The sequence below is a fragment of the Talaromyces stipitatus genome, genomic scaffold (genome assembly GCF_000003125.1).
Source record: "Talaromyces stipitatus ATCC 10500 scf_1105507295541 genomic scaffold, whole genome shotgun sequence".
Taxonomy (NCBI): Eukaryota; Fungi; Ascomycota; class Eurotiomycetes; order Eurotiales; family Trichocomaceae; genus Talaromyces; species Talaromyces stipitatus.
Window position 1 is genome coordinate 2821470 of NW_002990115.1, and position 14939 is coordinate 2836408.

The following is a 14939-nucleotide window of genomic DNA, read 5'->3' on the forward strand; positions in this document are numbered from 1 at the left end:
ATTGAAAAATAATCCAATTAGACACCCCAGTATTAAAAACAACAAAAACATAATAAGGAACCCACAAACGCCATAATAAAATGCATCGACTCAAAACTTCTTCCCGAAGACAAAAACAACAACAAACTCAAATACAAATATGTATGAATGATGATGTCGCTAAATGATACAAGAAGAAACAAAGAAGCAATGCAACAACAACAACAACAACTCCGCGTGAAGAATAGAAACGGTCATTCATGGTTCATAAGACTCGCTTGTAAAATAGACATGACTCGTATCCCTTTAGGAATAGATAGAACTGTAATTCATGCATATGCGCTGGGTAAGATACATCAATATGTAAAGAATATGTTATATGCATCGTAAAATAATAATATGTATGTTCAAGTCGTGATGTTGGGAAAGGGTTAATGGTCGTTGTTGGTGCCGATCATTGATGGACGCATTCGCAATAATCGACGAGACCCCAGGGTTTCGTTACGTAGTCGAGGCTGCTGTATGGCAGTGTAGCTGGTAGCCATCTTGCTAGATGGGGCCGAGATGCGTGTTTGTGGTAAGCCTTGAGTTGGAGAAAAGGCGCTGGTGATCTGACCGGGAGGCTCTGACGCGCCGCGTTCCGCCATCATTGATGCTCCATAGCGCCGAAAACCTGGCTGGATCTTCAGACTAGACGCTGTCGGAATTCCTGAGCCTGCACTGGGGGGTGTCGCATAACTGCGGCGTTGTGCTATTGAGGATGACAGGGATGGAGACGCCTTGGCTGGCTGAGATAGTGTTTGTTGATAAGGCGTAGCATAACGAGCCGATGGAGAGTCCGTGCTGTAGCCTTCGGCTTCTGTCATGGCCCGACTAGTAATCGTACGACTGAAAACTGAGCCTCGATCGTCCGAGTCTTCTTCTCGCTTGACTCGATGAGACCCGGAAAGACGATGAAGACGAGAACTGGGCGCAGCCAATGATGGGGTACGGGGCGAAGCGGCTGTCTCGTCGTGCGACAATCGTTCTCTGCGTCCGACAGACCCGTAATTGATAGTGTTGGCTCGGTTGCCTTCTAATCGACTGAATGTTCGTAGTCCAGAGTCTTGCTGACCAGTAGTTTCCGGCTCGTGGCTCATACTTCGACGAAATCGAGTAGAAATTGAAGACACAGCATCACTGTTGTCCCCTACCACGCTTGCTTGACGACGACTTCGCGGTCGGATCTGCTCCTGCGGTTGCTGCTGATTACTCGGCTGAGTAATGGTTTGTTCCTCTGTCAGTGCAAGACAGACTTCAGTTAATCCGCGACATAAACCATCCGCTTTGCGTTTAGCTTGACGCTCCGAAAGACCGCTTCCAGTCACAGTCGACGAGTTCCCGGAAACCACCGTTGTTGACGAGGCTAGCATGTTGGTTAAAGTCAACGCATCTGTTGCTGTTGCTTCAAGCGCATTGTATACTTCTGGGCCAACTGCGGTCTTGGCTTTGGCTAGGGCTGACTGTAAGAGCGATTGTATAGAACTGGGGGCTGCCGCGCCAGCCATAACTTCTGGTGATATACTAGATTTGCGAGTGTGCTTTTGCTTTGGTGACGAAGATAATGTCGTAGCTGTTGTGGCTGCCGTACGAGGTCGTTCGCCTGAAACATTCGACATGGCGGCAGCCGACGATGAGGGGAACTTGCCGGTCAATTCAAGTTTTCGTATCCGAGATTTAAGATCATCTAATTCATCCCATACAGTCGAAGGGGCGGTCGTAGACAAGGTCGACTCCGTAGTCCCATCATGTTTGGCTTTCTCTCCATCCAGCCGTGCGCGCTCCGCGGCATCTGACGTAGAAGACTGTCGAACAGTTCGTGACGATTGGTTTGATATTTGGGAGTATCTCAAGCGCGCATCCGCAAGGGAGGATTTGAAATCAATGTGCGGTGACTCCGGGGAAGTTTCCTGGTTATATCGGCTTCGTGGCATGCCGACCACAGATCTGGAGCCTGCAGTATTGGAGGGACGACGGAGACGAGAGCTGTCGTCTAACGGATGGGCTGATGCTGCTGATAACGGAGTTGAGTAGTTGTTAGAGTTGAATAATTGCGATGCACTTTGAGGATAGAGCGGACTGCTTTGGTATTTCAACTGTTCCGGAGAAGGAGTCTGCTCTTTTGCAAGAGAGCTTCGAGTAGATATGCCCGACAGTCCCAGTTTCTGTAAACCCAAATTAGTGAATGATGTTAAAATGTACTAGGAGTCTTTACCCTTCGTCTATCCATCTTGCCGAGCGAATTGCGCCGACTATTCACGCTTGACTTTGCGATATTGAGGAAGACATCATCGCTTCTCGAGCGAGTGTCGTCCGTGCTGTAATCTTTCTGCTCATCGGCCGCTGGATCATCATATGCGCCGTCACCTCGCAAGTTATTCGCAGTAGCAGCGCTTCGAGGAGACAGTGGGGTGGACTCTCGACGATGCCGTGAAGGTGACGCCATGTCAGCAGATGAGCCAGCCTTTTTCAGGATGGACTTGTTTTTCAAGACGGCATCTATACTGGGAGAGTTCTGGCTGTTACTATTGTTTGATCGCGCGGTTTGAGGTGTCGAGGCTTGCTTTGAAGGTGGGCGCAAGAGGCGATCGTTGAACGCACTGCTGTTCGCAACTGACGGGCTGGTCGCAGAACCGAGGCGTTGAGCTGTGAGTGGTCTTTTCGTAGTTGATGAAGATGCGGAAGACGGTGGTACGGTCTCAGAACCGGGACTGGCCTGGGAAAAATAAGAGGGATAGTTGGAAACTGAATTGGGCGAGTTGAAGGTGCTCGTGGCAGGTGCATTAGTTGCCGCGGGATCACGGGGTGCAGCGCATGGCTCTCCACCGAGATTGTTATGACGCTGATGATGAGTATTCTCGGCGAACCCGTCAATCGAGCCAGTCGAGAGCCGTAATGCGTTGTATTTTCGAGAGGGTATTTCTGCCAACGCGGGATTAGACAAAGCACTTGCACTCAGCGACGACCGGTGGGACGATGTTGACGTTCTTTTCGTGGGCGTCACCGTGGCACTACTGGAGGTCACCGACGTGTGGGTGATGCTCCCGCTGGTACGCGGTCTCTGGTCCGCCAGGGGCGACGAAGGGTAGTTGTGGTTGGGACTGTTCTGAAGGGTCGACACATCGGCGCTGCGACGTGTGGCCTGTCGAAGTAATACAGATGGCCGGTGAATCAGATCTGGGTTGGTCTGTCGTCGCGGTCGCGTCCAGTTGGGATCGCTCTCTAGGTCTAATCGCACGGCCGCAAGAGCCGACGGCGACATGGCGGACATTGGTATTGTGGCATAAAGTGCCGATATTTTTGCTTCAAGGGAATTCTTATGCCAACGGTCGCATTGTTGCGCGATAATAAAAATCTGATAAAAATGGTAAAAAGCAACAACAATTATACACAAACAAAGATTTGGTGTGGATACGTGTAAAAGTAAGATTTATGAGTGAGATGACTGTTTTGTTTTTTGCTCTTGTGTCTGGTGGTCGAGGCCCAAAAGCGTTGGATTAGTACGGCTGTTATAGGGAGTGTACAGCGCAGCTAAAAGACGGTGTGATGGGCTTCCCGCTACTCTGTCACTTGCCGGCGCCATCACCATTTTCTGTTTCTCGTCTCCGATCACATATCACAGTTACTGCAGGGCTACACCATAGATTCGATATTATGCATATCTAGACATTCATCGATAGTGGACTGAGAATACCGAACACTTCTAAAGCCCAGAAATCTCATGAGAATCAATTTGGTGGAGCCAAAAATAAAAGTCGCCGTTTCAGAAAGACAATTGTGTGGAGATTCTATGTCTGACGCATAAGAGACCATACTGCGAACAAAGCGACACTTCAAGAACAACAGATTCTTGAATTTTGAGAGCAAAGGACGATCTGACTATGTAACTACTTATGTATCAAGGATAAGACTGGACGACATATCGGTCATCTGACCTACCGACTTGTATCTCCAAGTGGGTACACAACCAATGCCGGCGATACGCCCAGTTCCATATGTTACTGCCATAGGAATGAATACCCAAAATATATCTTAATCTATCTCGCTCAACATCTTGAAACTGATCAATATCCGACGAGCTGTGTAGGTGACTCGGGTTGTACGGAGCAGCGTATTCGCGCTGATGCATGCCATGCGCTTGCTCGCTTGCCGTTGTGTTGTACAGATGCATGTCGGCCTTGTGAAAGGCCGCGCAGATTTGCCTCTACTGCATACCAAACAGTTTGAAAGGAAAGATTTAGTTTGCGGCCAGCTCAGATTCGGACCTAAAGAATCACTGGTCGAACGGCGATGACGGTGCATAACTTGCAAGGATTCCTACCTATCACGTCTGCTAGATATTTTATAGTGGGCTGGGTTTGATATAACTTACATGTCAGTCTACCCAGGTCGATAGCATGAATGACAATGTGTTTGGACCAACGTCCACAGGACAGGCAGTTGAAGATATATCATATCAGTGTGCTACGAGACCGACCTGTCAGCGATCCAACATGATTTAGCTGTATACGAGCTATCTAGCCTGTCGCATCTGTCAACCTGTCAAGGCACATGAAATAGAACGACATCATATGAATGGTCATCATGGTACATTTATTCGTGGAAACTCATGACAATGGTCAATGATCAGTTCTTTGGAACCCATGTTGTTGTGTCTGCCTCAGGCATAGCACCAAATTAGCCCTAACTCTCATGATGTCGCTCGGGAATAGTTGAAATTCCCTGTGCTTACTTACCTACCATGAAACATGTAACTTCAAACGAATTACGAAGTAACCAACTGTTTACCAGTAGATTCAAAGAGGATGAAATCGAATGAATCAAGACCTGTCGCTTTGAGTTTTGGTAATGCACACAGCAATCTCAAAATGGACGAGTGGAAATCCAATCTCGCAGTATTGTAGTACGTAGTTCTGTCCACAGACGAGGAAGGTGAACTAACTTACTCATTCCAATGCAATGCTGACCAAGCTGAGCTCTACGCTATGCACTATCCACCAATCTAGATAGACCGTGCCACGTGGGAAACATCCCTACGCCTCTGTGCTTGACCACGGACACAACGTACCGCAGAGCAGCCCTGCTAACGTGCTTGATTGCCTGATCGATGGTAGATGCATAGTTGAGTGGTAACTACCACTAACGTGTTCCTTCAAGGCGTAATGGTTCCGTGCAATTGAGCACGGATGGGATATAGCGATTGCCTTGAGCATGGTCTGAGCATCCGTCCTTAGACGTGCGAAGTGCCTACAAACTGCTTATACGGAGTTCTCCGAAGACAGCCATCGATATCTGGGACTCTTTTCTCTTTTTTTTCTAATTCCTTCTTGGCTCGTTCAGTTGTCCGCATATTGAGAGACGTAGCTAAGCTATCGTCAAGAATTTTCGGAGTGATCTCCCTGTTATTGTGATAGACATGTCTATGCACCTGTTTCAGACTGTTCTGAGAAAATTGACGATATTCCTTCCCGATTTATTGGCCACAACCGAGTCGATTAGCTTAGTCCAAACCTTTTTCACAATTGATCGCGGAGTACAGGAAACAGTGAACTGTGAAGGTAAAAAAATAGAAATGAGTACGGAGCAAAGGAAAAAGAAAAGGGACAGGAGAAATGTAAATAATTCTCCGACCTCCTCGTCTCTTTCCCACCAAATCAAGGGCTGACATACGCCGTTCATAAACATGATTCATGGTCAAAACTCAATTCAGTCAAGCTTAACCTCATCCATCGTTAGATCGAGGAAGCCAACGGGTTTGATGATTTGATCCATGGATTCTATTCTCCTTTCAAGCCTTGAAAGCCTGAAAGGGGCTTTTGCTTCCGCTTTGAAGATTTCCGAGGCTAAATTGACTTACGAGTCGGATTATTCTTCTATTCTTGTTATGGAATATGGATCTGACGATCTCGCTTATTGGTAGTTTGCTACGGAGTATTCGGGGAGTCGGTAGATACTCGAGTCGTCAAGACCCGGAGGTGAGCTGATCGCATGCTACAGGCTGGCTGGTAGATCACTGAAGGAGTTGGATCTTCAGATGTAGATGGACATGCCATATGCGTGCGTACGCTATAACATCCTGGTCATACGGAGCATAAGAAGCCCATCTGTACAACATCATCGTCGTCGTCGTCAAGATCTCCAGAGTGACAGAAGCTACTGCAAAACATTTTACTCCCGTCACGTGAGTATGAGGTAAGCCGGCGTGTTTCAGATTGGCTCCGCTGGCCCACTCTTAATACATTAATTGTATTACATACAATACAAAAGTTACATGCTTAACACAGATGATGCCTTCAATAGATTGAATCCCTATGAAGGGGCTCGCAGCTCGTTCCAATGGTTCCTTATTAACCCTTGACTATTTGAATCAACCAAACAGGCAAGGGTCATATCTATCATCTGTGCGTGAGAACTGTGCGAGTCGTTCACTTTTTTCTTCTTTTGTTTCACTTCTGAAAGGTTCGTTTCAGAATTATATAGTTCGGAGTAATTATATCTCAAGAAAGGCAGACGATGGCTGTATTGCCTGCTTTTCTTGGTACGAACGGTGTGTTTCATGTTGGAACCATACCAGATATCCATTCTGATTGGTTGGTAAGTGTAATAAGAATCCTCCAATGAAATACCAGATCGAGTATCAATGCAAGCTGCAAAGACTCGAGTCGCCCGTCCATTACGACTCGAAATTCTTATTCTGAGAGGATTTATGTAGAAGAATCTGAATCTAGATTCATGCTGTCCATCTGGCAATTATCAGTCGATCTTCTGCAGGGCTGATTCGATAGTTACTATCCGTAATCGTACTACGTACGTACAGTACAGTAATACAGTCCCCGATCGGCCAATTACAGGCTATGGAAGCTTTTCCGCGCTTCCCAGATTCCCAATCAGAAAAGGTTGCACTGACGAATTCTTTCCATGTACGTGATGTCGCAGAGATACATAATTGTCTGTCTACTCTTTGACTATTATCCTCCGTACAATCACACCGAGTATGTAAGCATAAGAACAATCCTCTTGATCTAGGTGACAAGCAGTGCGTCAAGTCGAACGGGCCTCTGATGAACCTGGGTTTGCCGCCCATCGCACTTTCCATAAGTGTGTCAGGGCTAAATTTAGAGCTCCTTCCCATGCCGCTAGCTGGCTACCGCGTTTGATTGGCTCAAGGCCAACCACGGCAAGTGTGTCCCCGCCGGCGATCGGGCGCCTCATTGGCTGGGCTCTGCGCCTCCCCGTCTCCTGCTCGTAAATCCAAAACCAAGCGTAACACCTGTATCAAAATCCTCCCCGTACGGAGTAATTACGGAGAATACCCATTCTCGCCTTACTGACAAAGACACAATACCGTTCCTGCCGGTTTTCCCACGTCCCCGGCGGCCCTACCTGCTTTCCCATTCGGCGTTCGCCTCAACTTCTTCTCATTCAGCTTCCTGTCCATTTTCATCTTCTTCCACTTCTTGCTTTTTGTATCTACTTTGTTTTCTTCTGCTTCTTCTGCTTCTTCTTCTTCTTCTTCTTGCTTTGTCTTTCTGGTCCGTCGCGAATAGAGAAGACAATCTTTCCCGTCTCCACCTTTCTAGGGTAAGGGTCCTTGTATCATCTCAAGGCTGAGACAACCCGTCTTTTCATTTGCTCCGCCTCCAGACGCCCTACTGTGCCGCCGCAATAATTTCAATTCTCGGCGGCTACGTACTCTCTTCACTCGCCCTCCTTCCTTGGTATTCATATCTGTCTCATATTCGACTACGTATCGTTCCCTGGCGGATCGTCTGTTTCAGCCCGTTCTCAACTGTCTTGTTATACACCCGGTACCACCACACCCAAAACGACTTCACTCGAGCACCCCCGCCTTCGCTCACATACACACTCAACATAACGACCACCACCTGGTGGATCTCGCAGTTTCGTCTTCTACTCCTTCTGACTGCTGTCGTCCTGTCATTGAGAATTGGGCAACTTGTCACCCTCGCGGGGCACTGTTTATTTTGGTATGTTTCACTGCTCTGATGTCAACAACAGTCGTCAAATTCATGAGTGCGCCTTGCTATCTTCTTTCTTCTCTTCAAAAAAAAAGCCTAGCTGGGCGTGTTCATGCTTTACAATCGTCCATAATTTCTGTCTCGCATAGCCTGCCATAGTCTTGTCGATTTCTATACTGCAACCGTTGCCATTCGTTATATCATCGGTCATGGAGACTGACCGCATTCATTCGAAAAGATCCTTTGCGCAGGTAGCAACCGCAAATACCAATTCTTATATATACTGTCATCTTTCCGGATGCCACAGTTCTTCTACTCTTTGTGATCGACCGCAGAGAGGCGCAAGTGACCGTGGACGGGCGCTGCCAACCAAACGCCGTCTGACTACTCTTTCAGCCCTCAAGATGCCCGTCCAAACAGGTCCCTCGCTCGTTTACGCCTCGATCCCATCCTTTGCCCGTGACTTTGAAAACTCGGCCAATTACGCCTCGACCAACTCGCAACAGCATTCGGAAAACCGTTCACTGTTCACACGCTCGTTGGATCCTACAGCCGAGAACCCGATTTCCTTCGAACACCGTGAGAGCGTATCCTCGTCGGGGAATTCAGAGTCGACCGATTCATCACCTACAACTACGATATCTACCTTTGATACTACATCCGTGACGGACACATCACCCAGCTCTTCCCCCGAGTCACCCTCTGCGCTGCAATTGCCCTATCCGAAGTCGACCAGGATACCTGAGATTACGGAAAGAATGGCCATGTATTCGGATGCGTCGGCGTCTGCTCTGGCTCCCCTTTCAGCCGTGGTGTCTACTTCTCGACCAGTTTCTCCTGGAAGACGAGCACGGAACCTGAAAAACTTGTCGTTGAATATGCCATGTCACATATCACGACCAGCTATTTCTACGGCATCCGTGGTTGAGGCCACAAGTCAGAACTATTCGGCTCCTCCGTCACCAGTTCACAGACCGGCAAAGACCGCTCGGCGAAAACCTGCAAACCTCACCATTCGTACACCTGCATCGGATCAAACCACATTCGCTCGTAATATAAATGATATAATACCTCCTACCCCAGGTGTTCCGCAACGGTCTCTTCGACATTTCGAGTCGTCGCCTTCTTTATCTATGTTTTCTCCAACTGCCGCGCCGTTGAATAGCATGCAACTACCCAGGCCAGTTACACAGGACGGCGCTCCTTTAATGCCTGGCAGCTGGCAAGAATCCCCTCCACGACAATCGCAAGTAGTGTCTGGCACGAGTTTGCAGCAAGTGACGGAAGAAGAGGATTATAATCTCGATTCACGAGAGTCGACTAAACGCACCGAACAGAGTTATCCTGATGGACCAATCAAAATATACGACTCGGGCGTATATCTCTATTTGGAACCTACGCGGGACGAAGCGTCGAAATTTGATGTAGTCATTAACGTAGCAAAGGAGGTTTTGAACCCTTTTGCCATTGAAACAGAGTCTAAACCAGATACTGTTGTCTCAACACTTCGGCGGCCTGTGTCACTTGCCAAGCGGCTGTCAATGGCAGAACCAATGACTGCTATATCTGAAGAATCTTTTCACTCTGCATTTGAGTCTCTACCCGAGTCAGACAGTCCGACTACACCAAAAGTGGAGAAGAACTCGACACCGGAATACATACATGTTCCGTGGGACCATAATTCGGAAATTCTAGACGACTTGGCGACGCTGTGTCAATTGGTTGACGATCGAATAAATCAGGGAAAGTCTGTTTTGATTCATTGTCAACTTGGTGCAAGCAGGTCGGCGTCTTTGGTTATAGCCTATGGCCTATATAAGCACCGGGACCTCGATTTCAACGATATGTATAGCATTGTCAAGGGCAAGAGTCGGTGGGTCGGGCCGAATATGAGTCTTATATATCAGTTGACCGATTTTCGTTCTCGAGTACAACGTGACGAGCCAATCAAGGCGCCAAATCCGGATTGGTTCAAAACACCACATCTTACTCGGGCTGTTCAACCTGATTTTGGTGAGGAGATTTCTCAGCCAGAACCGGTCCAACCGGCTCAGAAGCAGGTGCAACAGGTTCAGAATGAGTCTGCGTTGGCAGAAATGATATTTTCGCCGTTGCAACCTACGTTTACACAACCTTTTATCAGACCGTTTTCGCTACAAAAGCAACATGGTTCTAACAGTCGAGGGCTATTACCACGACCATTGCCGCTCCGAGAGAAATACCCGAGTTCCGAGTCATTAGCCCAGTCGAACAAATCCGAGACGCGAAAAGTCTCACATGTTCGTTATCCAACAGTTCAGATGGATCTTGTGATGCAGGATGTTCCCTCGTCGCCATCGATACTATCTCCCCGGGCGGCTCCTTTTATGTGCTCATCAATATCGCGGACTCTTGCTGGAGACCTGGCAGGAGACGGTCCTGCAGCGTTTGGGTTTGGACAGCCATTGTTCGATCCTCGGTCTCCACCTCAGCGTCAAGAATTACTGATTACACGAAGCATTGACGAAGTTTTATAATTGAACCTTTGTCTAATACGTGTTCAATCGTTTAATATTTCTTTCTCATTTCAGGCTTACGATCAAAGCGGGCTTTGCTGTCTGATTTTCCTTCTTTTTGGACATTTTCATTCCGTCACCGAGCATTTCATCAGCTCGTCGATACAACATACTTTTCTTTTCATTTTCACGCTAGCATTTAGCTCAGCATGGTTGAGCATGTGGTCAATGGCGTTTTTGGAGTTTTTACAAATGACAGGGCTGGTATGGGAGGAACCTTAGTTGTAATATTAGTACCTATTACTGACCCTTCTATCTTGATTGCATATTCTGTGGTCACTCATCCATTTTGTGACTTACATATCTAATGCATTGATGATAGATGCCGTTCAGCTTTTAGTCAGGTATACGTATGACATGTAGAACTCTTGTACACAAAGATGATTCACATGGATGTACTCTGATCCATTCGGGTATAGTCATATCATCATTATAGTGGGGTTATGTACTGGTGGGGTGATAAGATATCAAAAATTTCGATTTCCTATCAACATTTTCACAAAAAGCTTGTCGCATGAATTGTTCTACATAGATATTCCTTCTCTATACCTGCGCCTCTCCTTGAATTTCACACTATCACGAATCAAACTAGACCGAGTCGAAGAGGAAGAGGAAAGGAAGACAAACAATGGACAATCAACATCCGCAATACCTCGAACCAAGCGAATTGGGGACTAAGGAGTAGTATGTACACTCCCTATTTTATAGCATATAACCGACTGATGACGATGATGTAGCTGGGAAACATACTACGAACGGTCACTAGAACACATCGCATCCAAAACGAAAACACGAACGAACCCATCCAACAATAATACTGAAGAGAAAGAAGATGACGACGACGATCCCGGCACATCCTGGTTCTCCGAACACGACGCCCCGAGCAAAATCCTTCGATATTTAACATCACGCAAATTCCCGCTTTCGCCTCGAAATATTCTTCAGAAGGGAAGCAGAAAAAGAGAGCCGAGTATATTAGATTTGGGCACCGGGAATGGTAGTATGTTGGCCCTGTTAAGGAAACGGGGTGGGTTTAAGGGGGTGATGGTTGGTGTGGATTATTCGGAGAAGAGTGTTGAATTGGCGAGGGAGTTGCAGAGGTTGAGGCTGCATAGTGCTTATGAGAGTGGTGATGATGATGATTACGACGACGACGACGACGAGGAGGAGGAGAGAGAAGAAGAAGAAGTGGTGGTTGCATCTACGAATGATTCAAATACCGTCCAGATTGAAGAAGGTATACCAGTGCAAGATCAAGACATTCGATTCGAAGAGTGGGATATCCTCGACCCGGCCAATGAAAATCTTCTAAGCAATACCACCGCAGAGAAGAAACTATCATGGTTTCCCTACGAAACAGCAGGATTCGACATTGTCCTTGACAAAGGCACCTTTGACGCAGTCTCATTATCCGACGAGACAACCACAGCAAACTCACGCATATGTCATCAATACCCCGTCGTCGCGAGCAGACTTGTTCGCCCAGGCGGGTTTCTGATTGTGACGAGTTGTAATTGGACCGAGGATGAGTTGGTGCGTTGGTTTACTTCCGGAAGCAAGACGGAGTTGGAGGTTTGGCACAAACTGGAGTATCCGCGATTCAGGTTTGGGGGTATGGAAGGGCAGGGAGTTTGTACAGTGTGTTTTCGGCGGAGGGAGTTAATCAGGACATGAAAGTAAGAAAGTGATAGATTCGACATACATACTTTGACTCGCTTGCCTAAATACTAAAGGGACAAACTCCATCCATGAGAAACGCCAGTGCCAGACCGTACAATCCTCCAGAAAAAGAGAAGCATAACAGCCACCCATCATGCTAGAATCGAAAAGAAAAGAGAAGATCACTTCTGATCAACCAAACACAACAACGCCTCTTCAAGAATATATTTCCCTTCCTTGTACTTCTCCGACGACTCGTATGCTTTATCATACTTCCATCCCACAACGCTTAAACACGTACGACACGAAATGTCGCGCACGAGATGGCGGCCCGTCGTCATGCTGCGTTCTTCAGGTGCGCCTTCGATGACGTTGACGACGCGGAGGAAGAGGAAGGCTTTGCCATGTTGGCCGCGGAAGTTCTACGATTGTTAGTCCTCCCTATTTGTAAGAATATATGGATGGATTGTTTTACGACTGACACGGCTGATTATGTCGTTGTAATCGGCGAGATGGGCTTTGCATTCTCGGCAGCCGAATATCTTGTCGGCGTTGAGGTAGACGTTGTACGTGAGGCCCATTTTGGCTGTTCCTACCAAGCTCGTTCGAATCAAATCGTCCTAATCAGATATCTCCTTCGTAGGAAAGACCGCTCGCGGAGATGGATTACAGAATGTAGAAATCCTTATCGTCGTCGTGATAAGCTGGAGATGCGGGGAACAAAGACAGAATCCGGCACCGCCGCGTAGGTGATTCTAATAGTTGCCCGTTGGATGATAAGTCCACAACCGGCGGAGATTGCAGGAAAATATGCTTGAGACGAAAAAGTAATCGGAGTTGACCAGGTTTACTTGCTGTACAGGGTTGAAGTTGAGCACTGCCAATGACACTGTACACGCGCTAGGCTGTAATAGGACTAGGTTGGTTTAGAGGATCTGGTGACCTTGGTTACTGTCTGTATAAGTTTCAGCTACTCTTTAACTTATAAGATTGTTTGCAGGATGCATACATGAGGCTGACATCCACTGTTTATTTCAATGAGAACGTCTCTGGTCAACTCGGCTGAGATCTGTCTGATAAGATGGCAACAATGCAAACATCATATAATCGGTAACTATCATTTCTCATATTCGCATACTATATAACTACCAGACTGCTCATATCTTGTTTTCCAGGGATAGCGTTAGTGGAGTACAACATACACGTCTTGACCATCAATTCGCCTGATGAACCATCATTCTGAAAAGTGAACCGCAAATTTCCAAGTAGACATGATACTTCAAACGTTGTCCGAATCATCCTTGCACGGCTCCGGACGCTACAGCCGCGCCGTTTCAAAATGATACCCTTTTGCGTTGTGTCTGACCTATCTAGCGGCTGAGATTCTGAAATATCCACATCATATTGCAAGCAAGCAATGTTACGGTTTGGGCGCTAAAATCACATCGTCATCCAATCAGAAGCTTCCTTTTCTGTTGTTGAACTGTTCATGTGGAATGTTTGATTTGAAGACAACCAAGACTCTTTTATCTTAAAGGGAGCTCTGTCATACACAGCAAAGGCAAAATGATCCTTACTCCTACATGCGAAGGGAGGTTCACGAAGTCGGATTTCCGTCCAAAAATCTTCAGATTTCCAGAAAAGAGGTCACCACGACGCCCACAACAACAGAAACCACAGGTTATTTCAGCGATTTGACCGACTTCGACATAGGTCCTCCAATCGTACGAACAGCACCGAGATTCGCCCAATTGGTGACAAGCAAGCAGAATCAGGTCTTTCGACCGAGTAGGGCGATACATTCCGTTAGTCGGACTGTACTAACCTGGTGAACAGATCGAATTCGGCCTCGCAGTCTGTAATCTCCGTCGTTGACTCCTTATCTCTCAAGCAAGCCAGTGATACTCCTAGGCAACCGAGGACAAAGCGCAGTCCATGAGGTTCAGATTCAATCGAGCCAACTCAATCTCCATCCGAACAATGTTGAGCGCAGCCGTAGTGCCAATGGGCCGGCCAAGGTTGATGACATCGATAGTGCTGTTACATTTTCGGACCTTTGGAGTTCGGCATATCGTGAAGCAGTTGAGAATCTGCGAGAGGAATTAGATATTACTATTTTAAAGGGAAAGAGTGTTGCACAGTTGTTCGAAAAGCTTGAAGAGATCGACAAGGATGTCACTCATGAGTCCGCTTTTGTGCGAGGTGTAAAATACTTGCATTCTATGCAAAAATTAGCATTAGATTCGGCTAGTCCTCTGGCAAATCTTGAAGCGTTTGCAACGACGGTTGTCGGCGAGCTCAGAAGTGTGACAGCAGTAAGCCCTGTTAGTATAGTTTCCTTTACATGCGTCAAATCCAGTAGAGACCATCACACGATACTGACCGACCTTTTCCCACACAGATCGCTATCAGTGTTGCAGCTGCCGACGTGGAGTTTGGGAAGCAGATTGCGGAAATGTTAAAGCGGATCTCTTACATCGATGATTGTGACACCCTCGGTCAAAAAGCTGATAACAAGGATATACACAAGGTAATCATTCTCAGAACTGTTTCATAAAAGCATTTCTTTGACATGTTTCAGACACTCGTGCTAGTATATGAGAACCTCTTAGAGTTCTACAAAGTTGCGTTCGAGATATTCACCAGAAGAGGAGCGAAATTAATCATGAAAATCATTCCGGAACGACCGCCTACCGAATATTGTGCAAGAATTCCTGAAATACTCCGA

General features: G+C 47.0%; 5 protein-coding genes across 5 annotated transcripts, besides 2 other annotated features; 3 read left to right on the forward strand and 2 right to left on the reverse strand.

Moving 5' to 3' along the window:
• Positions 1–42: 42 nt before the first annotated feature.
• TSTA_033740 (LPXTG-motif cell wall anchor domain protein, putative) lies at positions 43–3289 on the reverse strand (the record flags this gene model as incomplete). Its single annotated transcript, XM_002480521.1, has 2 exons — positions 43–2183; positions 2234–3289. 2 exons carry the CDS (start codon positions 3287–3289, stop codon positions 411–413), a joined length of 2829 nt encoding a protein of 942 aa, XP_002480566.1. The 3' UTR covers positions 43–410.
• A 4140-nt stretch (positions 3290–7429) lies between these two features.
• Positions 7430–7536: a sequence feature (CT-rich).
• A 435-nt stretch (positions 7537–7971) lies between these two features.
• TSTA_033750 (protein-tyrosine phosphatase, putative) lies at positions 7972–10774 on the forward strand (the record flags this gene model as incomplete). The annotated part of the gene is made up of 3 exons (XM_002480522.1): positions 7972–8006; positions 8236–10504; positions 10568–10774. The coding sequence occupies exons 2-3, from the start codon at positions 8402–8404 to the stop codon at positions 10772–10774; spliced, it is 2310 nt and encodes a 769-aa protein (XP_002480567.1). The 5' UTR covers positions 7972–8006; positions 8236–8401.
• A 287-nt stretch (positions 10775–11061) lies between these two features.
• Positions 11062–12226, forward strand: TSTA_033760 (S-adenosylmethionine-dependent methyltransferase, putative; the record flags this gene model as incomplete). Its single annotated transcript, XM_002480523.1, has 2 exons — positions 11062–11236; positions 11290–12226. Exons 1-2 carry the CDS (start codon positions 11181–11183, stop codon positions 12224–12226), a joined length of 993 nt encoding a protein of 330 aa, XP_002480568.1. The 5' UTR covers positions 11062–11180.
• Positions 11664–11724: a microsatellite.
• A 21-nt stretch (positions 12227–12247) lies between the features above and the next one.
• Positions 12248–13064, reverse strand: TSTA_033770 (Yippee zinc-binding protein Moh1, putative). The gene is made up of 2 exons (XM_002480524.1): positions 12694–13064; positions 12248–12633 (listed from the first exon to the last, which is right to left on the reverse strand). The coding sequence occupies exons 1-2, from the start codon at positions 12790–12792 to the stop codon at positions 12394–12396; spliced, it is 339 nt and encodes a 112-aa protein (XP_002480569.1). The 5' UTR covers positions 12793–13064; the 3' UTR covers positions 12248–12393.
• A 730-nt stretch (positions 13065–13794) lies between these two features.
• On the forward strand, positions 13795–14768 carry TSTA_033780 (uncharacterized protein; the record flags this gene model as incomplete). The annotated part of the gene is made up of 3 exons (XM_002480525.1): positions 13795–13999; positions 14123–14526; positions 14613–14768. 3 exons carry the CDS (start codon positions 13795–13797, stop codon positions 14766–14768), a joined length of 765 nt encoding a protein of 254 aa, XP_002480570.1.
• Positions 14769–14939: the final 171 nt, after the last annotated feature.

Coding starts and splice junctions, on each gene's coding strand:
- TSTA_033770 (XM_002480524.1), bottom strand. CDS start 12,792: ATGGGCCTCACGTACAACGTCTACCTCAACGCCGACAAGATATTCGGC. Junction 12,634..12,693: donor ACAACGACATAATCAGCCGT/GTCAGTCGTAAA, acceptor TAACAATCGTAG/AACTTCCGCGGCCAACATGG.